General features: G+C 41.3%; 1 protein-coding gene and 1 pseudogene across 1 annotated transcript in view; both read left to right on the plus strand.

Moving 5' to 3' along the window:
* Positions 1-4066, plus strand: part of LOC118632632 — a 43113-nt pseudogene extending 39047 nt beyond the window's left edge.
* Positions 1-24755, plus strand: part of HTR7 (5-hydroxytryptamine receptor 7) — a 75601-nt gene that overhangs the window by 48286 nt on the left and 2560 nt on the right. The window contains exon 2 of the mRNA XM_036265144.1: positions 17680-18429. Coding sequence (XP_036121037.1) covers positions 17680-18429 — 750 coding nt within the window. The remainder of the gene's footprint in view (positions 1-17679; positions 18430-24755) is intronic.

Here is a 24755-nt window from a genome sequence, read left to right on the forward strand (position 1 = left end):
CCTTACTACCATACATTGAGCTTGAGAATGAAGCCGTGCTGATGAGTATAGAGATGAGAATTGGAGGGAACCTAGATGCTGATGACATCATTTGGCCCCTGGATCAAGGCATTCCTGAAGCATCACTTCACCTTTTTTTTTTTTTACTTACAAGATATTACATTAGCCCTTTTGCTCACTCTTGTTTGAGTTCAGGGTTGTGTCATCTTCAATGGAAACAGCCTAATTGACTATGTGAAAGGATCATAAATGTCAATTTAAATAGTTGTCATATGTCAGTATCTCTAAAGTATGACATCCATGGAAGGACATCCATGAAAAGGCACATCTGAATTTGACATAATGTAGAACTTATAAACACTTGGTGTTGGAGGAGGTCATCGAGATATGACTACCACTTAACCCCAGGTCTGGATCCCAGCAATCGGAGACTCCCATCCCCATCCCTGCCTTTGGAATTTGTGCTCTGCTTGTCTTCCCACTTCCAGAAGCTACCCCAAGGATGTAGTCTTGAGATAGTAATGGGGTAATGAAGCTACCTGGACTGGGTGCCTAACTAATCCCAGTTAAGGCCCCCTGTGGGTATAACTGAACCTAGTTAAGGACTCTATATAGACTTAAGATTCTGACGGGTGAGTGTGGAAATCTCACAGACACCTACGACCAGCCTTGTAAGTAAGTCCCCTTGCTTATTAAACTCATCACCTACCTATCGTTAGTGGTCTGCCTTTTTCTGTGGTCTCTCCCTGCTTCCTGAGTGTGGGGCGATTTCAGGAAGCTCCCGAGGAGGTTGTGAACTAACACTTGGGACGTCCAGCAGTGTAGCTGGTTGCTTCAAGCAGCTGGACTTCTCTGTCAGTGTGTGAGTTTAGCCAAAAGCAGGGGATGCTCTAAATGGGAATTTCTATGTAGAGTTAGAATCAGGACTTCTAAGCTTTTCCAACTACTCTGTCTTTAAAAAGAAATCAATCAATTAATTAGTTTATTTTTTATAGCACAATGGTTAGACATTTATATAACTTACTAAGTAATTCCCCTCAGTAATAGTACCCACCTGGTACCACACATAGTTATTACTATATTATTGATTAGATTCCTTTGTCTATATTTTACATCCCTGTGATTGTTCTGTAACTGCCAATTTGTACTTTTTAATTCCTTCACCTTTTCACCCAGCTCCCCGCACCTAATCTGGCAACCATCAGTTTGTGCTCTGTATCTATGAATTTGTTTCTGTTTTGTTTGTTCATTTATTATTATTATTATTTTTTAGATTCCACATATAAGAAGAATCATATAGTATTTGTCTTTCTCTTTCTGACTTATTTCACTTAGCATAACACCCTCTCGGTCCATCCATGTCACAAATACGCATCTGTATGTTCATTGCAGCATTGTTAACAATAGCCAAGGTATGAAATCAACTACACTTTCAGTGGTTCTGCAGCATAAATAGAAAATAGGGATTATTCAAGAGTGTGTGCATGGCTGTGGTTTGTAAATGATTAAGTATAAAAGTGTGTATTGGTTAAGAGGAGGCTCTGGAGTCAGGAAAACCCAGTTACGAGCTTGATTAGCTATGTGACATTGGGAGAGTAAGTTAACCTCTCTGATCCTCAGTTTCCTCATTTGGAAAGTGGGGATAATACCTACCATATAAGGTTGTAAAGACGGACTCTAGTGCTGCATATGAGCATTTATTACAGAGCCTGGCATGCTGCATGCACAGTAAATGTTAGCTAGTATTATTCACATGCTATGAAAACATGAGGCAGAATTACTTTTGCTCTTCTTGTTCTTTTAGTGTAGTTATTGTGGGATAAAAGGAAATAATATATGCCATGTTTCATTAAACTTACACAGAGCAAGTTGGGTTTCGGGGTAGACACATGTATAAAAGGAATATACCCCCCCCCTCCCCCATACAAGTGGAAGTTAAGTTTTATCAGCTACAATTTTTAATTCTGGAAGATTTTTGTTTTAGTATAAAGATATATAAAAAGGGAGTAGGGGAAGAAGAGAAGAATAGAAATCGCCTTTGGACTCAAGTTATGATGGTGTTTCATTGGCTAAAGGGAAAGGCAGAGAAGAAGAATCTCTAACTTCTGGATACGTTGTGTCTCCTAGAAGAAAAGGAAGACATCTAAGTCTCTGTTCTGTACAACTACTGGCTTGTATCAGCTTCTACTACTGAATGTTATTGCAGACTAGTAGGATAGTGCCATTTGTAAGGAAAAATATTTAAAAAGGATATGAAATAAATAAATAAATATGAAATAAAGGATTAGAATGAAAGAAGAGAATAAATAACCAGCCAAATACCTGATGCCTAATTGCTTTCTAAAGTACTAAATGGATAAGAATAAAAATTATGCTGCTATGATGTGGGGTTTTGTTTTTAGGAATTTATTTTAGTGCTGTCTGAATTTAGGAAATTATTTAATTAATTTATGGTAATTCTGTTATTAGTTTTCAATTGCAGTGTCTTCTAAAATATGTTTATACATATAGTGATTTCTAACTTCTACCAAAAAGCTTTTGAAAAATTCTTTGTATTGTGGTTTTAATTTTTTATTAATTTATTTTTGTTACAGATGTTTCTCCCCCTCCTTATGTTTTAATTTACTATGAAAGTTATCATTTTATATGATATTTTCTTTTCATTTCTTTTCTTTTTAATCTTTTTTAAATTTCAGTCTATAAAGGGCATTTTTTTTGTTGTTGTTGTTAATCCTCACCTGAGGATATTTTTTCATTGATTTTTAGAGAGAGTGAAAAGGAGGAATGGAGAGGGGGGACAGAGAGAGAAAAAAAAAAAACATTGATGTGAGAGAGACACATTGATTTGTTGCCTCCTATACATGCCATGGCTGGGGCTGGGGATCAAACCTGCAACCCAGGTACGTGCCCTTGACTGGGAATTGAACCCGAGACCCTTTGGTCCATGGCCGACACTTTAACCACTGAGCCACATTTGCCTGGGCTATAAAAGGGACTTTAAAAAATTTATTCATTTTGTTTAAAAAATAAACTCTTGGTATTTGTTATTTTGCTAACTGTTTCTGTTGTTACTATTTTATTTTTTGCTTTGGTTTTGGAATCTAATTTTTAAAATTTCTTTTCTACCTTGGAATATATTATATCATCGATTTTATAAATCTAAGCACTCTTTTATTCATTTATTCTCCTAGTTATTTTAAAATATATATGTGGTCTTTTTCACGCTACCCAGAGAGGGGCCCATATAGCGTTGTTCTCAGTTCCCACGTAACTACAGGGAAATTTGCAGTGTCCGGAATCCTTCATCTGGGTGCCCTGCAGATGAAGGAGGAGGAGGTCCTCAAAGTCCTTGCAGCAGGAACCCACTTAGGTGGCACCAACTTGACTTTGAAATGGAACAGTCCACTACTAAAGGAAAAGTGATGGCATCTGAAGGGCCTGGGAGAAGCTTCTGCTGGCAGCTCTGCCATTGTCGCCGTTGAAAACCTGCTGATGTTAGTGTCATTTCGTCCAGGAGCACTGGCCAGCGAGCTGTGCTGAAGTTTGCTGCCCACTGCAGCCACTTCTATTGCTGGACTTCACCTCCAGGACCTTCACTAACCAGATCCTGGCAGCCTTCCGGGAATGGAGACTTCTGGTGGTTACTGACCCCAGGGCCGAACCCCGTCTCTCTCCGAGGTGTCTTACTGCTCTGTGGAACACAGTCTGTCCTCTGGGCTGCGTGGACATCGCCATCAGGCGCAACGAGGAGGCTCTCTCAGTGGGTCTGACGTGGTGGATGCTGGCCTGGGAAGTTCTGCGCCAGTGTGGCACCATCTCCCGTGAGCACTCGTGGGAGGTCATGCCTGATCTCTGCCTCTACAGAGATCCTGAAGAGACTGGAAAGGAAGGGCAGGCCCCTGCTGAAAAGACTGTGACCAAAAGGGAATTTCAGGGTAAATGGACCGTTCCAGATCCCAAGTCCACTGCTGCTCAGCCTGAGACTGCAGACTGCTGGGAAGGCACACGCACCCTCTGCCCATTCAGTGGCTCCGATCTGAAGACAGGGGCGCTCAGCTGCTGCTGAAGACTGTTTGCAGCCCCCACTGTGCAGGCTGCCGGGTGGGGCCAGCCACTGAGAGGTCTTAAGCTGTTCTGCAGACTCTTAACAGAATGGAAATAAGGTTGACGGAAAATAAACACTTGCTAAAAAAAAAATAAATAAAGTATATATTTGATTATACTTAGCAGTAAAGTCTAAAGCTTATTATGTTTAAAACTTTAAACCAGAAAATGCATTTTGGTAAGTGTTTGATGATTTATATTGAACTCGTATTTCAGTGGAAATATATGAACATTTGTGGTAGGCCTAGATCAGATAAGCAATTTAGTTCAGAAAGAAGACACTGAAATTGTGCATATATATGCATACATAATGCATTTCAAGATTAAGTATATTTTTAGTTGATTGCTTTGGGAGAAGATTAATAGAACTGGGTGAATTAATTAATAATTATCAACAGTGATGAATCAAAAAGAGGACAGAGAAATTTTAATTCATAACTTTCCATAGAGTTCACTGAAAAGTTAGAGGTGCCATATTTTTATGTACTTTAAAAAAACTTGAATATTGATGGTTTAAACTGCTATGCATAATATTCTTAAAGTAGAAGAAAAGTAATCCTACTTTAAATTGTAAATAGACTAAATCCAAATAGTGCAGCAACTTGAGATATGTTGAGGAAACTTGTCTTCTTGTTTGTTCTTCAAGGATGGCTCAAGAGCATACATAACCCCCCCATTCCCCTTCACTATTATTGTGAACTAAGCCATGGGCTCCAGTTAATGGGAGTGTTCTTGGCTAGTGGGAAGAAACATCAGTTCTGTGCTCTGTGTCAGTGGGACCTTCAGTACCTGAACACCAGCCTTGGCCAACAACATCCTTCCCTTTCTTTCAAAGGGCAACCAAAGGACAGGTAGCCACTAAGTTTTAGGGTTCACATCACCAAGGAAATTGTTGGGGTTGTTTCATTCTTTATATGCCTAGCTGATCACATCTGAAGTGTGGATTTCTTTTTGTCCTTGATTGGTGGACAGGAGGGTAAGAATGTCGTAGATGTTGTTTGAATTTATTCTATTATTTATTTATTACTGAATAAGTAAATGAGGGCAAAGACCTACAATGGAGTGCTATGCAGCTCTGAAAAAGCATGAAGGAGTTCTTGATGCATTGGTGTGAAAGTGTCTCCAGGATATATTGTTCAGTGAAAAAAAAGCGATGTGCAAAATAGTGTGTATAGTATGCTGTCTTATGTGTAAGAAAATGGGAGATATGAACATCTATTCCCATTTGCTTGCATTTGTATAAAGAAAAGCTGGAAGAGTACCCACGATTCTAATAAAAGTGATACATGTAAGAGGTGGGGGGTGAGGAAGATGGAAACAGGATTTGAAGTTAGACTTGTCAATATACACCTTATTATATTTAAAATTTTGAAGTATGTGAAGGCATTACTTATTCAGTGAATTAAATTCATGTTACAAAATCAAAAAGAGAAACTGTCACCCTGTATGCATGAAGAGAATGGATTAAGAAGGAGAAGAATAGATGTGGGAGGCCAATGTAGAGGCCACTGCAGTAATTCACGGAGAGAAAATGATTCTAGAGTGGTGGCAATGGAGACAAGTGGATAGGTTTTAGAGACATTGAGGAGGTAAACAAGACAAGACTGTGTTAATAACTGGGAGGGGACTGATGAATGAGAAAAAAGAGTCACAGATGACTCCCAGGTTCTCTACCACACCCTTAGATGATTTTACCAAGTCGGGGAAAGAGAAGGAGTCTTCATTGGTGGAGATGATAATATGTTTGAATGTGTTGAGATGGTGCCAGACCCACAGAAAGTGTTTAATGAAAGTCTGTTGAATGGAGGAGTGAATAAAATGCGTTAGAGATATCAAAGTGGAGATGTGAAGAAGGCAGTTGGATTTTCGGGTCTGGAGCTCCATGGGGAAGTCTCGGCTGGGGATTCAAATTTTGGGATCATCAGTTAACAGAGGTTTTTGAAGTACTGGTAAATGGATGAGAACAATGAGGGAATATAGAGTTAGAAGAAAGATGGGGTTGGGACCCAGCCTTGAGGAATTTCAAAACATAAAGGCCCCAGAGTGGAGGATAAAGCAGCAAAGAAGACCAGGCAAGAGTGGATAGAGGGGCGGGAAACCTGGGAGAGTGTGGCGATACTGAACCAAGGAAAGAGTCTCACAAAGGAGGCAGTGAGTGCCCACTGAGGGCTGCAGAGCCACCAAGTATGAGGATGGAGAAATGTCTGCTGAGTCCAGGGTGGTCATCCACGATCCCAGCAAACTCCGTCTCAGAGGCCTCCTGGATGGATGGTGGTTTGCAGTGCGTTGAGGACCCCTTCTTTCAGAGACTGGCCCCACCGTCTTCTCAAGCACCCTGTCTTGAAAACTGATGAGCCTCTTTAACTGCTCCTTTGTCTTTGTCCCTTTCCCTCATCCTTGACGGTCTCTTCTGTTTCTACAGTTATCTTTTGCTTCTGTCTTCTTCATTCATACTGCCACCTCACTAATTCAGGTCCAGCCAGCTCTCATGCCAATAAATTCCACAAACACCTACCCTGGGCTGCTTTGTTCTGTTGTATGTAGGGCAATACCACCCTCTGTTCTTGCTGTCTTTCTCAGATGCTTTGTATTACAGCCCTCTTATACTCCTATTGGATCCACTCAAATTGTAGGCTTATTTGCCCACCTTTCTGTAAAATGAGGTTCTGAGGGAAGGGAGTCAGGTGTGTTCTTTGAGTGTGTTAGGTAGTGGGTTGAAGGAAAGCTTGCGTACATATTCTGATGAGATGGGTATTCTTTCCTCGTCTTTCATGGTAAGCAGTGAAAACTCAGGGAGGAGGAGTACTTTCTCTGGTGAAAAGGATAGAGCTGGAATTCAGATCTGACTGATGCACGGTTGAAGTTGTTTTTGTTTTATCTTGATGCTGAGTATCATCTAGCTACCGAATGGAGGTGGTCTCTCTATGCAGCCTAAGGTAAAGACGCGTGGGGAACCATGCCCCAGAAGTTGAGAGAGGAGGACGTTTCAGAAAGGGCTGGGTGGTTTTTCCCAGAGAGAAGAGAAATGAAGAGTTATCAGAAATGAGAAAAAACAAACAAACAAAAAAAAATTAAAATGGAAGTGGCCTTTTAGAATCAACTGCTTTAGAGTGATTGGGTGGAAGCCAAATTATTAGGAGAACCAGAGGAAGCAGGTGGGTAGTAAGTAAAAGCAGCCGAGGTAGACAGTATGTTCAGTAAATTAGGGCTGACAGGGATGAGCACTCTGGAGGACACAGTTGTCCCTTGATATCCAAGGGGGATTGGTTCCAGGACCCCCACGGATACCAAAATCCATGGATGCTCAATCCCTTATATAAAATGGCATAGTATTTGCATATAACCTTGCTATATCTTCTATACTTTAAATCATCTTTAGATGACTTCTAATACCTAATATAATGTAAATGCTATGCAAATAGTTGTTATACTGTATTGTTTAGGGAATAATGACAAGGAAAAAAGCATACATTTAGACCTATAGGTGGAACAGAATAAAACTTGGAGAGAGAGAAAGAGAAAGAGAAAGAACTTAGAGGTCAGGCTCTAACAGTGGTGGGGAATATCCAGCCCATGGGCCATATAAGGCCCTCACATCAGTACCAGTTAACATCATGTGCCCCACAATATTAGCCTGACCAAATCAGGCTAGTTTTTAAGTTGATCATTTTGCTTGGCCCTCGAATGATGTTATAAATATCGAAATGGCCCTTGGCAGAAAAAAGGTTCCCCACCCCTGCAAGCAGCACAGGTGCAAAGCCAGTGCTCTCTAATTATGTCCTTGCTCGGGACAGTTTGGGTTCTACTGAATAAAGGCAACTTCTGCTTGAGATAGTGAGGATCTTCAACTTAAAGACACAAGCCAATCACAAATTTTAAGGAGAAGCTGGGGTCCAAACACCTTCTCTGGAAGGTAGAGATGAAAGGGTTTTGAGGTCATGATCACAATGCAGATCTGTGCCAAAACTTGCTCCCTACCCCAGCCTCTGCTCGCTGTTCCCCTCCCCTGCCTTATTTTCCTCCATTGGACGTGTAATTATCTGACCTGTTTTCAAACTTTGGGTCATGAAATCAACTGAATGCATTAAGACTAGCATTTAAAAATTCTAAAGTAGAATAGCACACAACAGAAGAGAGTGAATTGCAAGTTGTAATAAGTATATTGTGAAACTTGTTTCAATCTCGTATGTAAATATATGCATATCTATATTGATATACCTACAAATATGTACACACATATGTATACCTCCACTTCTTATTTATATACATAAACACAAGTATTTGTACTTGAGTGACTATGGAAAATATGTTTCTTTTTTAAAAACATGTTTCTATTGAGTTTTAGAGAGAGTAGAAGGGAGAGGGAGAGAGAGAAATATCAATGTGAGGGGAAAACATTGATCAACTGCCTCTCCCATGCATCCTGACTGGGGATCAAGCCTGCAACCTGAGCATGTGCCCTGACCGGGAATCGAACCAGTGACCTTTTGGTGCACACTGGCCAGGGCTGGAAAATATATTTCTTATTGTGAGAAATATTTATTCTTGTTGTGAGAAACGTTTACAAAACTCTGTTATCTATTATGCATTAAAAAAAAACTACAACTTTATTAAGACACAGAAACCATGCTTATTTTATCTGCATTTAACATAGTACTGGGAGGTAAAACTAATAGCTGAGATAATGTAAACATGATTTACGATGATTTTGTTAGGTCAAACTGGAAGCAGATTATTAAGATGAAATATATAAAGTAAACATCAAGTCCTTATACAAAAATGTCAAGTTTTTGTAACTGAGTGAGGGAAGGCTGCCCTGAGGCCAGTACCTGGGATAAAGGACCAGAACAGTCAATCCTAAGGACAAAGCTCTGGGTCTCTACCTTCTCAAAAGAAAACCACGGATGTTGGCTCAGGAATCTCTGTTTCCAGAGCTTGTCAGTGATTCTGATAATCTGACAACTTTGGGAACCACTGAGATGCGTCTGGAGATTTGTCTACTGTGAGGGAGGAGGTCTCATGGAGGAGGTAGTCAAATGTGCAAACCTTTTTTAAGCCTCACACTCCAAAAACCCCTAGATTCCAGAATAGTTCTACCCAGTTTATTTTACCCCCTAAATTATTATTCTATAGCAACAAAACTCAGGAGAAGTCATTTAATTAAAGAGCCATTGTCTATAATTTCTATACAGTTAGAATGGAAGACGGGCAGCAGAGTTAATTTGCTCTCTAATGCTTCTCGATAGATTATAACTCCTTAATACTCTTTTTTTCAAACCCCTACTTCAATGGAACTCCTAATGTGAGTTGCATACGTTTCTCAATTATATAATACTTTAGTATATAATGCCTTTGTGAGATTTACTGTATTTTAACTTTTGTATGCATTTTTAAGTTAAATTCTCAAGGCTTGCTAAGCACCCCACTTTCTAATTAACAGTGAGCACAATATGTTAGTGTGACGAATAATAACCATGCATGATAGGGAATATTCTGAAGCAGTCTAGGTAGCGTCCCCCCGCCCCCACCGCCCTCAGAGGTAAGATTTTGCTATACAAGATTTGGGAGAACGAATGTATAATTTGGACAAACACTTCCCTGAGTACCAGTATTACTTTATGTAGTACTCACGGGATTTTAAATGCCAGTGAATTCTGTTTCCTATGTACAAATTTATGAATTTGTTATAAAACACTCTTGGAAAGCTAATCAAATAAAACAATCTAAGATTTAATTATCACCTTTTTACAGATTTTATGAAGCAAATCATCTCTATTGCCAAAATCACTGAGGTGACAGGAATCCACAGAATCTTTTTTTTTGGTATTATTATTATTATTAAAATGGTATTATTATTATTATTATTATTACATTTTACATGGTCACAGTTAAAAAAATAAACAAAAATACAAAGAAAAATTTTGAAACTATTCAAATCTCTACAACTTAGATAAAATTGCTATTAATATTTTGGTAGATATTTTTCTGGACATGTCATGATACCCCCCCCACACACACATTCATACGAACACCTAGTTTTGCATAAAAAGATTAATATATAACACTGTTATTTGTATTTTTGTGCTAGACATTGTTTTCTATTCATGTTTTTGTTACTTTCATATCAATAAATAGATATGTAGGTTATATGCCGTGTGTGTGTGTGTGTGTGTGTGTGTGTGTATGCCTATCTATACATGCTTTAATATCTATATGTGCTTTAACTAATCTTTATTGATAGATATTAAGATTGGATATTTTGCCCTGGCTGGTTTGGCTCAGTGGTTATGTCGGCCCATGGACCAGAGAGTTCTGGGTTCGGTTCCTGCTAGGGGCACATACCTCAGTTGCGGTTTGTCCCCAGCCATGGTTGGGGTCGTGTGGGTGGCAACCAGCTGATGTGTCTCTCTCACATTGATGTTTCTCTCTCTCTTCCTCCCTCTCTCCCTCCCACTCTATCTGAAGATAAATGCAAAAATGTCTTTGGGTGAGGATTAAAAAAAAAAAGATTGGATATTTCCCCCTCCATTATGTGTTTAGTTAACATCCTTGCACATGTACAATTATATTCTTAAGACAAATTTCTAGAAGTCCAGTTGCTTAGCCTAAAGGTAAATGTTGATATATATTAATTACCAAACTGGCCTCCAGAACTGTTATTTAAGTTGAACTAGTTGACTCTCTCACTAGCAAAATGATGGAGTGCTTGTTTTTTTCACACTTTCTCAAACACTGACAAATGACCAAAAATCCTGTCATTATTTAAAACTTTCATCTCTTTGATTATTAGTGTAGTTGTACATATTTCCAAGTGCTTATTGGATATTATTCTTCATTTATTTGCGTCAGTATTTTTATTGGGATAGTCATCTTTTTTTTAATTGACCTACAAGAAATCTTTGAATATTGAAATACTGTTATTTGGACTCCAAGTTTGCCATTGACTTTTAACTCTGCACATAGTGATATCTGAATAAACTAAATTTCATTTTTGTTTTGTATATAAAATTTTTTGTCAAAAATTTATCAATATGTATCAATAAAGAATCCTACTTCTTGGAAATTCATTTATCACGGTAGAGTCTGGAATTGATTACCCGCTATAAACAAGGGCCGACTGTATGTCATTTTATATTGTCTAGATTTTGTGTCATAGTTAAGAATGACCTTTGTCCTTTCGGAATTGCAGAACTACTCACCCATATTTCCTCATAGTAGTCTTGAAGGTTTAAGTTTTTCTCCACAATAATCTTCAATCTAGCTGGGATTTATTTATTATTTCTTTCACACTACATTTTATTACAAGTTCTAACCCCATCACAGGGCCTTTGCACAAACTCTTTCAGGTTCTTAGCATGTATTTTCTTTTCTTTAAAAAAATTTATCTTTAGTTATAGTTGGTATACAATATTATAGTTTTAGGTGTACAACATAATAATTCAACATTTACATACCTTACGAAGTGATCACCACAATAAGTCTAGTAACCATCTGTCACTGTACTTAGTTTTATGGTATTATTGGCTATAACACCTTTGCTGTGTATTCTATCTCTGTGACTTATTTTATAACTGGAAGCTTGTACTTCTTAATTTGCTTCCCCTTTTGGCCCATTCCCCTACCTCCCACCCCTCTGGCAACTATCAGTTTGATCTCTGTATCTATTGAGTTTGTTTCTGTTTCATTTTTTTTTAATTAGAGTTTTTTAAAATTCTACTCGTAAGTTAAACCATACAGTATTTGCCTTTCTCTGTCTGACTTGTTTTACATATTGTAATACTCTGTAGGTTCACCCATGTTATTACAAATGGCAAGCTTTTGTTCTTTCTTATGGCTGAGTAATATTCCTGTGTGTGTGTGTGTGTGTGTGTGTGTGTGTGTGTGAACTTCTTTATCCATTCACCTGTCAGTGGACACCTAGGTTGCTTCCATATCTTGGCTATTGTAAGCAATGCTGAAATGAACATAGGGGAGCATATAGTTTTTAAAATTATTGTTTCCTTTTCTTTGGATAAGTATCCAGAAGTGAAATTCTGGCTCATATGGTAGTTCTGTTTTGAATTTTTTTGAGGAATCACTATACTATAGTGGCTATATTAGTTTACAATCCCACCCAAAGTGCATGAGGGTTCCCTTTTCTTCACTTCCTTGCCAATGCTTATTATTTGTTGTCTTTTCGATAGTAGCCATTTTGACTGTTGTGAGATGATATCTCATTGTGGGTTAAAAAAATTGTTTTTTTTCTTTATTGATTTTAGAGAAAAAGTAAGGGAGAGGGGGAGAGAGAGATAGAAACATCGATGAGAGAGAACATAGATCAGCCACCTCCTGCATGCCCCCGAGTGGGGATTTGGCCCACAATCTGGGCATGTGCCCTGACCGGGAATTGAACCAGTGACCTCTTGGTACATGGACAAATGCTCAACCGCTGAGTCACACTGGCTGGGTGTGGTTTTGATTTGCACTTCCCTAATGAGTAGTAATGTTGAGCATCTTTTCATTTGTCTGTTGGCCATCTGTATGTCTTTGGAGAAATGTCTGTTCAATTTAATTGGATTATTTTTGGTGTTGAGTTTTATGAGTTATTTATATATTATAGATATTAACCTCTGATTGGATATCATTTGCAAATATCTCCTGCATTCAGTTGGTTGCCTTTTTATCTTGTTGGAGGTTTCCTTCACTGTGCAAATGCTTTTTATTTTGATGTGGTCCCATTTGTTTATTTTTGCTTTTGTTACCTTTGTCTAAGGAGACATAGCCAAAAAGATATTGCTAAGACTGATGTCAAAAGGTTCACTGCCTATGGTTTTTTTTTAGGACTTTTATGGTTTCAGGTCTTACATTTAAGTCTTTAAACCATTTTGAATTTATTTTTGTTTTTATTGTAAGAAAGTAGTCTAGTTTTATTTTTTTTTGCATACATCTGTCCAGTTCTCCCAATACCATTTATTTGAAAGACTGTCTTTTCCCCACTGTATATTCTTGCCTCCTTAGTCATAGATTAATTGACAATATAAGTGTGGATTTATCTGGGTTCTCTATTCTGTTTCATTTATCTGTGCATCTGTTTTTGTGCCAGTACCATACTGTTTTGATTGCTGTAGCTTTGTAGCATAGTTTGAAATCATGGAGCACGAGTCCTTCAACTTGGTTCTTTTTTTTTTTTAAGATTGCTGTGGCTATTTGGGGTCTTTGTAGTTTCCATAAATTTTAGAATTATTTGCTCTAGTTCTCTGAAAAATGCCATTAGTATTTTAATAGAGATTGCATTAAATCTATAGATTGCTTGGGTAGTATAGACATTTTAACAATATTAATTCTTCCAGTTCATGAGCATGGTATATGTTTTATTTATTTATGTCTTCTTCAGTTTCTTTAATCAGTGTCTTATAGTTTTCAGAGTACAGGTCTTTTATTTCCTTGGTTAAATTTATTCCTAGGTATTTTACTCTTTTTGATGAAATTGTTAATGGGATTGTTTTCATAATTTCTCTGATAGTTTTGGATTTATTTTTGAATAAGAAGAAAGATAAGCCAGTTTTATTTTTACCTCAATTGCTAGCCAATTGTCAGATTTTATGTATATACAATCTTTTACTACTGATTTAAAATGACTCATCTTCTTATATTAAATTTCTTTATATATTTAAATCTATTTCTAGGATCTATTCTGTTCTATTGATCTATCTGTCTGTTTTTTTTTTTTGTTTTGTTTTGTTTTGTTTTTAATCCTCACCCGAGGACATTCTTCCATTTTTTGTTCAGGTAGAGTGGGAGGGAGAGAGAGGAACAGAGAGAGAGAAACATCGATGTGAAGGGACACATCGAGTGGTTGCCACCCGCACAGCCGACCAGGGCTGGGGACAAACTGCAACCGAGGTACATGCCCTTAGTGGGAACCGAACCCGGGTCTCTCAGGACCGCAGGCCAACGCTCTAACCGCTGAGCCAAACCGGCCAGGGCTATCTGTCTGTTTTTGAATAATTGTTATTGAGATATTATTTCTGTGGCTTTGTACTATTTATAGGATAAATATTGCTTCATTTTAATTCATTTTTAGGTTTTCTGTCTCTTATTGTATATTTACTTGATGAACTTAAACATCATTTGGTCAAAGTAACAAAAGCCCTGCTAGGTTTTTCAGCTGGAGTTGTGTAATATTTTTAGATTATTGCAGGTAAAATTGGCACTTTTATAATACTGGGTTTTCTTATTATAAATAAATTTTTCTCCCATGCATGCAAGCATACTCTTAGGTGTTTTGGTAGCATTTTATGTTTGCTTGTTTTAGGCTCTGGCCATTTTGATAGATGTTTCTAGATATTTAAATTTTTACATTTTTGCCATGAATGGGATTATTTCCTTCGATAATATTTTAAATTGTTAATTTTAAAAAGTATTGAATTTTGTTTATTTATTTTATTTTCAGAAACTTTAATGCACACCTTTTTTCCCCTTAATCATCTTTTGGTTGATTTTAGCTTTCAAAAATCTCACCAAGGGGTACATAGGAAACATGAAGTAAATATAACTCCCTTAATGTAGGACATGACTTGAGACCAATTAGAGAATGGAGCGTAAAATAGGAGAGTGTGGAATATAATTTGTACATTCAGGAAAGACCAAATATGGGTCAGTCTCACATCACTGAAATGTATGTCAGACTAAGTATATTAGAATGAATAAGCATGCTGTCCTTATATCATTTAATACTTTTAGATGTCCTTGGTACTCAATCTCTCAGGATTAATCTTTGTGAATTTTTTTAAAATTATACATTTTTTTATTGATTTTTTTTAGAGAGAGAGGAAGGGAGAGAGAGAAACATCTGTGTGAGAGAGATACCTTGATCGGCTGCCTCTTGCACGTCCACTACTGTGGATCGAGCCTGCAACTGGGGCATGTGCCCTGACTGGGAATTGAACTGGGACCTCCCAGTCCATGGGATGACAATCCACTGAGCCACACCAGCCAGGCAATCTTTGTGAATTCTGTATCATTTATATGAACTGCAGGAAGGCTGGATTTTATTAAGTCTGTGGATTCTAGTTCCTGTTTGAGCAAGGAAAATGTGAAGGATGGAAGGGAAAACTGAACTGACTTTCTCAAGTATAGGAATTGACCAGGTTGTGAATTCCAGGCTTGCTAATTTTTTTGTAAAACCTCAGAAATGAAATATAACTTCTTTTCTTGTTGTGACTAATCCTCCTTCCTCCTTCCACCAAGCACCTGTTGTTGCTCTAGCTACCCACCATCCCATCCCCCTAGGTAAGTAGGTGTAAGATGGTCTGGTCTGGCAATGCCATCTTGTGGCTACCTGGGGAACTGTATGAACGAATCTCTTCCTGTGGAACCTCCAGTCTGGGTTGGTGTCCTGGAAGCCAGGTCCAGGCTTGGGAATCAGCAGTTTATGCCTGAAGCAATAGGCAAAGTGAGAAGATAATCAAAGTCTAAGTCTTGGCAAAGGCTGCCTGCAGAAGCTGGGAAACAAGGAAGGAGCCAGAAAGTCTATATCCACAGAAGTTGGTAGACAGCAAGGGCTAGGTCCAAAAAGAGAGGTCTGCAAAGGGCTTCCAACTGGAGAGGGAGCTCTGGAACCAAAGCAAAGAAAGGGAAACTCTTTTTTTTTTCTCCCTTAACAGACTGTCTGCATTCAGTCTTCCAGCAGGGATCAGCTTAATTGTGGGTTTCCAGTCATTTCTAGCACCTTTGTTTAGGGTTTTCCTCGTTTACCTTTCTAAATTTTAATTTCATAACACTTTTTCCCTGTTGTTTAAAACTCAGATAATATCCATTGATCCCACGTAAGGCACCATGTACTTCACATTCCCTTCTCCTGCTCCCTCCTTCCCCTCTTCCTCCCTTCCTCCCTCCTTCCTCTGCTTTCCTGTTCCCTTCCTGTTCAGCTCCTACTCTTGCATTCCAGGAGAACCTTCTTTCCCATCATGCTACCTGGGAACCAGAACATAATCCTAATGACAGCTGATAAGCTGGGGATCATGCTCGTGGGTCAGCTTTCTCAGGCAAAGGGAAGGCAGAGGCTGGGCAATGGAGAAAGGGTATGACTACCCCCGGGGTCCTGGGAGGGATCAGGAGTTCCTTCAGCCTCACTCCAGGCTCAGTCCTGCCGTTCAACGCCTCCACAATTTCCCCAGGTGCCACGTGCCTGCTTTCGAGATTCTGTGTGTGCTTCGTTCGCTGCCGTATCCCCAACATGGAAAATAGCACCTGGCATCTGGAAGGAGCTCTATTAATATTTGTTGAAGGAATGGATAAATATTCTCGATGAATAAGCAACCCTAGCTTATTTCTTTTTACTATATTTCAATTTTGCCTTGTGTTACACTGATGCTAATTTTCATTGTGAATGGATGCTGTTTTGACTTCTATAGGATAATTTAAGCTTCTATAACATGCGAGGATGTTTCTAGCACAAAAATTATGTTTTTTAAAATTTCAGCCTACCAACTTGACAGACCTTCTGAAAATAACCTGTTGGTAATTTGGGGACTCTTTGTGCCTTTCCTTTTCATGTTTCGAGAATGTATCTTTTACACACATAAATGAAGTACAAAATAAAAACAAAACCAACCACAGCAACATGACCAGCTTTTACCTGTCTTGACTTCTCAGGTGCTCTTCGCATCCTCCCCAAAATAGAAGGCAAGACGGTTAAACACAGGGGAGAACACGCCGGAAAACTGAACATGACTAAGCATTGGCAAATGCCCTACTGTATGTTTTCTGTTCGCTGTGCCTCTTTTGCATTCTACATCCTTGACAACAGCGGCAGAGAAATATTTATTCTCTATGTAGAACTAAGCACAGAAAAAATGTTGGGTTTACCTAATATTTTTCAGAATTGCGCCCTTCTTGTGAGCCTTCTCAAGAGAGGAGAGACGGGGCAGGCTGTTTTATTTTATGGATTGTTCCTCTGACATTACTCTTAGGTGAGAATTTTCTGGGGGTAAAAGAGTGATCACTTGCTACTTTCCATTCCAGAACCTTAGGATTTTATAAATATCTCCCACGTCTCTGTAATCTTAAAGATGGTCTTTCGCTCCAGTGCAAAGGAACAGTTAAAATGAGTTAAAAGCTAGCCTGAAACAAGACAGCAAGCAGTGGGTGTGTAATCTCAGAGGGTGGTAGACCTTGCTTAGTTCCTGAGGATGCGTCACAACACCCTCCATCCGGCTTGACATTTTGTTCCTGGCTGGTTTTGGTGGCAGTGGTCATTAGGAGGAAGGCAGATGTTTGATCTCCGGTTTATTGACTACATGGAATTCAAGAAGCTGCAAGTTATGGCAAGAGCAGGGAGTAGCAACTACAGGCAGAGGGCTCTCAGACTGAATCCTGGCAGTGCCTCTAGCTGATTGTGTGACCTGGAACAAAATAACATCCCAGAGCCTTAGTTGACCTTTCTGCAAAATGGGAATAATGATGCCTCTCTGGAAGGGCTGTTGTGTGGTATGGAGCTCCTAGGTGTAAAGCCTAGCACCTAGCTAGCGGTCTTTCGTAGGCGACGAGTCGTGATCCCTGTCGTCACATGTTCTCTCTCCGCTTCTTTCCTAGGTACCTTGGCATCACGAGGCCGCTGACATACCCCGTGAGGCAGAATGGGAAATGCATGGCAAAGATGATTCTCTCCGTCTGGCTCCTTTCCGCCTCCATCACTTTACCCCCGCTCTTCGGGTGGGCTCAGAATGTAAACGACGACAAGGTGTGCCTAATCAGCCAGGATTTTGGCTACACGATTTACTCCACCGCGGTGGCATTTTATATCCCCATGTCTGTCATGCTCTTCATGTACTACCAGATCTACAAGGCCGCCAGGAAAAGCGCCGCCAAACACAAGTTCCCCGGCTTCCCACGCCTGCAGGAGCCGGACAGCATCGTCTCCCTGAACGGCATGGTGAAGCTCCAGAAGGAGGTGGAGGAGTGTGCCAACCTTTCGAGACTCATCAAGCACGAAAGGAAAAACATCTCCATCTTTAAGAGGGAACAGAAAGCAGCCACCACCTTGGGGATCATCGTCGGGGCCTTCACCGTGTGCTGGCTGCCGTTTTTCCTGCTCTCGACAGCCAGACCCTTCATCTGCGGCACAGCCTGCAGCTGCATCCCGCTGTGGGTGGAGAGGACATTTCTGTGGCTGGGCTACGCCAACTCTCTCATTAACCCTTTTATATATGCCTTCTTCAACCGGGACCTGAGGACCACCTATCGCAGCCTGCTGCAGTGCCAGTACCGGAACATCAACCGGAAGCTCTCCGCCGCAGGCATGCACGAGGCCCTGAAGCTCGCCGAGAGACCCGAGTTTGTGCTGTAAGGTCATTTATCACTATTTTCCTTTCATCCCCCTTCTGAACGCGTATTTCAGCAATCTTCCTGAATCGGTAGCTAGCTTATTTTCTACTAAGCACATCAGAGTTCAAGTCAGAGTTCTGCACATTCCGGTCCTCTGCCCGGCAGAATTGTGCAGGCCAAAGCTAGGCCCTTGGTTGGTTTGGAAGGGAGACTGATTTACTGATGAACCGCAGCTGATGTGCTTGATGGCAGGGAAGGTGATGTTGCTCGTCCCGTCTCCATGACTAATATCCCAGTTACGTTCTCACATCTTCAGAACATAACATTTTCATTTTCATCGCTCTTACTCGTACATCTAGGAACCCTTTTTTGATGACCTCATCCTTCACTGATAAATAAGGGAAGTAGGTTCACACAGGCTGAAAGCTGGAGAGGTTTTAGGAGGTGCTGCTGTCTTCGTAGGAGTTGAGAGCTGAGTGGCTGAGTTTGTCTAGGAGGCATTAGTGACTTTCCAGGAAGCGCACGGTGTTGGATCTGAAAAAGGGTCACGAAGGGCTAGTGGTGATAAGGAAATGAACCTTTCCCACATAACCACATGTGAATGAATTTGTTGTTGTGAAGAAGGTAGGAGACAGTATTGTAATTAGAGTCGTGAACAGGCCAAATGAAGAGTTTGCTCTAAAGTTGAGGTAGAGGAGACATCTTCATTTGGACGTCGAGGGGAAAGACACTGGAATGAGAAGAAAGAAGGTATGGGTGAGAGAGAGAGGATTAGTGTTGATTCTGTGGGAGGAGGAGGTGTTATTCCTCATTAAACTTGGCAAGAAGGAAAAGACCAGACAACTATGAACCACTGTAGCTGAGAGGACCTTCCTGGTCATCGTGTCCTTGGCCTTCGTTTGACAGAAAAGGTGACTGAGACCTGGAGAGGGAGATGTCCCACAGCGACCTTCTGGCACTAGATCCAGATCCCACATCATCCGAATCTTACTTCGCTCTACTTTCCATGTGTTAGACTCTTTAATGTGTGACGAAGGTGGCACAGGACACCTCTGTGCTCCCTGCTGTTTTGGGAGCAGCCTTGCTCAAGGAGGGTCCTGAAGGCCCTCATGGATTGCAATGGAAAGCAGAGGCTCCAGACCTAGGGCGTGCTCCCAGATGACTGTGAGAACTTCCAGGAACTCATCCTATTCTCTGTCTTCACCACAATACAGCAGGCAGAAGCATCCCCTAACAGGGGTGACGGAAACCAGATATCATCATTTCTTGTCCTAGGAACTCAGAGTTGTGAGCCTACAGATGTGCTAATGTTTTTAATATACATTTTTTGTTGTTGAAAGTATTACAGATGTCCTAATTTGGTTTTTTTTTTTAATCCTCACCCGAGGACATTTTTGCATTTATCTTCAGATAGAACGGGAGGTAGAGAGGGAGGAAGAGAGAGAGAGAGAGAAACATCGATGTGAGAGAGACACATCGAGTGGTTGTCACCCACATGACCCCAACCGGGGCCGGGGACAAACTGCAACCAAGGTACGTGCCCTTAGCAGGAACCGAACCCCGCCTTCTCTGGTCCGTGGGCCAACGCTCTAACTGCTGAGCCAAACTGGCCAGGGCAGATGTTCTAATTTTTGAACCTGGGTGTAGCTTCACAGGTATTTATTTTCACATCTATTACATATACTTCTTTGTACATGTGAAATTGTTCACAATAAAAATGTTAAAAAAACTTTCTTTTAAAGAATACAATTTTAGGTTCTAGGATGCGACCAACCTATGCCCCCAGGGATCTTTCCAGTACTCTAAAATTCTTACTGAATTGACCACTAGTGTGTGCTCACTGGATTCTAAATGCCTTCAGGGAAGGAGCTGTGTTAGTCGGATTTCAACTCGCAGATCTAGGATAGCACATAATAGGTGATAAATAAGAGCAATGATGGCTAACAGTTATTGAACACCTTTATCACGTGCTATACGCCATTCTACCTGTAAAGTAGGTGCTTCTAGCATCCTCAAGTTTCAGAAGAACCACTGAGACTCAGGGACATGAAGTAACTTACCTAAGACCACACATCTCCTTTGTGGTAGACGTGGTATGAATCACCCCAGTGCATGTGCTATTAGCTGTTGTGCAACACTGTGTCAGGTGTGTTCAGTCTGTGGCCAGCAAAGAACTGTTGAAGATTTTTGAGCTGGGGATTGTAGCCGTCAGCACTCTAAGAAGACCATCAGAAAAACCTGTGAATAGAAGGAAGTTAAGTTTGGAGGACACCTTCCTGACAGAATCTTTGTAGATTCTTAGATGAAGGAAGTAAGGAAGTGATCATTGCTAGAGTCTTAGGGCTTGGGCCAGGTGATGTTAAGGTGGGGAACTGGTGAGGACTGGGCAGAGCTTATGACATAATAGCTTTGGATCAGCGGGTGCAGCTGAACAGGGCCTTGAAGCCGGTGTTAATGAGCAAGTTATTAGCCTTGATAAGTAAGCTACATTGATTGGTATGAAGCCTTACCTTTTGGAAGCAACTCCTTTCTGGGACAAGTAGCTGGGTATTTTGCCTAGTCCCTGAGTTGTTTAGCAAAGGAACAGGAAAGTGTGTTGGTGTCACTTCTCATTTTGCAAATGTCACACAATATTTTTTCCAGCTAAAGAATAGTAACACAGTTATCAAAGACTTACTCTTAGGCACTATGCTGAGACCCTGAACTATATCACCGAATCCTTAAAATGTAAGGAGAGGTTGGTTTTCTTCATCTCAGTTCGGAAGTTGACAAAACAAGGGCTTGGGAGGTCAAAGAATGTTCCCGAAGTCATACATGGAGAAAGTGATAGAGCTGGATTGGAAGCCAGGAAATCAGAAGTGCCTTTAACTTCCATGCGACTGTGCCTGTCATAGAAGTAAGTCAGCTAACAGAGCACCCAAGGAGGTTTGCCGCTGTGCTGTGAGTGAGTGTGGAGGCTTGGACATTTTCCAGTTAGTCCAAGGCAGGAGGCAGCAAGCTTTTAAACTGTGAAAGGCCAGACAGTAAATATTTCAGGCTTTACTAGCCATAGGTCTCTATTAACACTCCTCACCTCTGCCTTTGTAGTGAGAACAGTAATAGACACAGGTGACCAAATCAGTATGGTGGAGTACCAATAAAACTTTATTTACAAAAACAGGTGGCCAGCTGGATTTGACCCACAGTCCTAGTTTACTGTCCCCTGATCTAGGAAAACAACTATCCCCTCATTACATCTCTTTCTCTGTTTGCATTTATCTTACTGATTGTATTTATAATGATAGAATATTAAAATCACTGGGGATGATTGGCCTAAATGTTCTAATGAGAGAGTTGGAATAGGCGTGCTTTAAAAAATTCTATAGCAGTCCCAGTGTGGGAATGCCCCTTTTACCTCCTTGTGTATAATTGTGCCACGCACTGAGGAGGATGCGGAAAATACGCGCGCTCTTTCCCGTCTTCGTACATGCGTTTCTGTTGGACGGACTGTACATAAACACACACGTTTTTGTAAGACGAACGAAGGCAAGTGGAGACGAGGAAAGCTGTAGGTTCAAAGGAGAGGATAATATCTCAAGCCTACCCTAACCCTGACCAGGGAAGACTTCCTGAAGGATATGGGCTCGAGTATGTCTGTGAAGGTCATCCAAGCATTTGTAACTGAAGGAGAGCAGACATGGCTTTCCAGGTGCAGGGGGCACTGCATGGAGGGGCACCAGTGCGGGACCTTATTGTGCAAAGGACAGTCTGGCTGAAGGTAAGTATTGGTGTGAGGAAAGATTGGGAGATCACAGTGGAAAAGTAGAATGAAATTAAATTCTGAAGCATCTTCCATTTCAGTCCCAAGAATTTTAGATTTTACTGTAGACAGGTGGTTCTCAACCAGGGGTAATTTTGCCCCCAGGGGACCCTTGAAAAGGTCTGGAGACATTTTTGGTTGTTACTCCCAGAGAAGGGGAGTACTTACTGATATCTAGTGGGCAGATGCCACGGGTGCTGTGGAACACCCTGTAACTCCCAGGCAGCCCCCCACAAGGACCTCCTCAGCCCAAAATGTCTGTAATGCTGAAGCAGAGAAACCCTAGTGTGCACAGTGGTCATCCATTGGCTGAATCTCCGCAAACGCGAGGATGGAATCGTCAAAGCGATGGAAGCTGATTCAGTGGCCCCGCATGGGATGAATCAGAAGCAGGGGCTGGAAGTCAAGAGTCTCTTCAGTGGCTTGTTTGCTCTAGAAATATCTGTGGGCCTACCCTGTGCAAGGCACGGTGCCTGGCCCAGTGGGGGATGGAATCTCCTGCCTCTGGAGATCTTGCCTCTCGAATCTCATGGTCCGCAGGGCTGGGCTGTGGTGGTGGCTGGTAAAGGAGTAGTGACCAGAATACCCCACACAGCCCACACTGCACGCTTCCATTCAAGTAAACGCCAGGCAGATAACCCAGAACAACTAGTAACTAATGGAGTCTCTGGAAGAATGACATGGGACATGGTGTCCTGTCCATAGCTCACAGCAAACCTTGTTAGGAGCCCTTGTTTCGTACCCATCTCTCTAGCACTCATAGTTCTGGGGCCAGCCTAGAGACTCGGGGCTCCTCCCGCTATCTCTCTAGCCCTTTCTCCCCGAAGGGCCACTTGGGTTCCGGTCTCTTCTATTTTTCCCCCTGACTCCACCTTCTTGGCTCTATTTCCTCTTCTACAGAATAGTTTTCTTCCTTCCCAGTGTAAACAGTCTACCAGCCTGTGTATTGCTACTTTCAATGTATCCCTTTCTCTACGTTGTGTTGACAGCATAAGAAGAGGCTCAGGCCCTGGCCAGTTTGGCTCAGCGGTTAGAGCGTCGGCCTGCGGTCTGGAGAGACCTGGGTTCGGTTCCCGCTAAGGGCATGTACCTCGGTTGCAGTTTGTCCCAGGCCCTGGTTGGTCGTGCGGGTGGCAGCCACTCGATGTGTCCCTTCACGTCGATGTTTCTCTCTCTCTCTCTCTTCCTCTCTCTCCCTCCTACTCTATCTGTACAGAAAATGGAAAAATATCCTCGGGTGAGGATAAAAAAAAAAAAAAAAAGAAGAGGCTCAGGAGTCCAGCAGGGACTTGGGACTCTTCGCTGGGGGAAGGGAGTGGAGGGAGCAAAACAGCCATGAGCACGCGGCTTGTCCTTTTAACGTGCCGTTCTAGAATCTTTGTGCCCCTGTCGCAAGTATTCAAATACTGGTACTATAAAGCCCAATGTGACATAAGGAGGGATGTGTTTTCTTTTTAATTTGTCAACTTTATGGATATTTTTTTTTGAACTGCTATAAATACCACATTCTGATGGCTTTTATTCTTTGACACCATTATTGTGAACGATATTGAAAAGCAGTTTCTAAAGTGCTTCCCTAGAAGATAATTTCATGAGATCGTTTTGAAGTAGCTGTTCACTCCCTCTCCCTTCTTCTGCTTGGTGACGCATTGTCCTTCTCCGCAGAGACTCGTGGCATCCCCGTCAGTGGCAGTGGTTAGTCACGGTGGAGTCCCCTGGGTTCCTGCCCTGACTTCTGTCACTGCGCTGCTTTGGGGCTTGTGCTCAGGCTTGGGTCTCAGGGTGATTCTACCAGTGATTAGAAAAGTACCGCGAAATGGGTCCCAGTGGAAACTGGAAACTGGGAAGAAGCACCAAGGCCCCTCAAACCCTGGATGTCTATGGCGGGATGTTGCTTTAAAGACAGAAAGAAGCAAAACAAAAAGTTTGCTCTTTCCTGGATATTTCCCCCCATGGTAGTGTTTTCCTCACCATTAACTAACGAACTCAGCACTTATTTTTATGAAATCATTGGTTAGTGACACTAACAGCCTGTTCGCTTCATGTGCCGTTGCCTGCATGTAACTTTGCAGCCTCTCTTTGAAGTAGGAAAGGCAGGTGATTGACCTCTCTTGCTTTCTCTAAATTTTTTTTTTTGTAGATAGTAAATACACATAGTGCAAAGTAAAACCAAGCAGTATAGGTGGGTATAGAAGAAAGACAAGCCTTGGGGGTCTTAGCAGGAAAATACCTGTGGTGGCTGTTATGAGGGGGTGCTCATCTGGGTGGGTTTGAATAGAGAGTACGATTTTCACAAGAAGGGATGGCAGGGCGGAGGTGGGGTTGGGCTGCTCAAAGCAGAGGCGCACAGATGTGGATGGGCATGTCTTCAGCAGCACCTGGAAGCTGAGTGGATTGGGGTCAGCTTGGAGGGCCAGGTGGGCTGGATGGGTGGGGGATCCATGTAGGTTTTTAGCAGGAGAGAGACCAGGACTGCAGTGTAAATAGGGGTTCACAGTGGGAGCAGAGAGATGAGCTAGGAGGTTAGTGTAAGAGTGAGGTCTCT

The sequence above is a fragment of the Molossus molossus genome, unplaced genomic scaffold (assembly GCF_014108415.1).
Source record: "Molossus molossus isolate mMolMol1 unplaced genomic scaffold, mMolMol1.p scaffold_m16_p_17, whole genome shotgun sequence".
Lineage (NCBI taxonomy): Eukaryota > Metazoa > Chordata > Mammalia > Chiroptera > Molossidae > Molossus > Molossus molossus.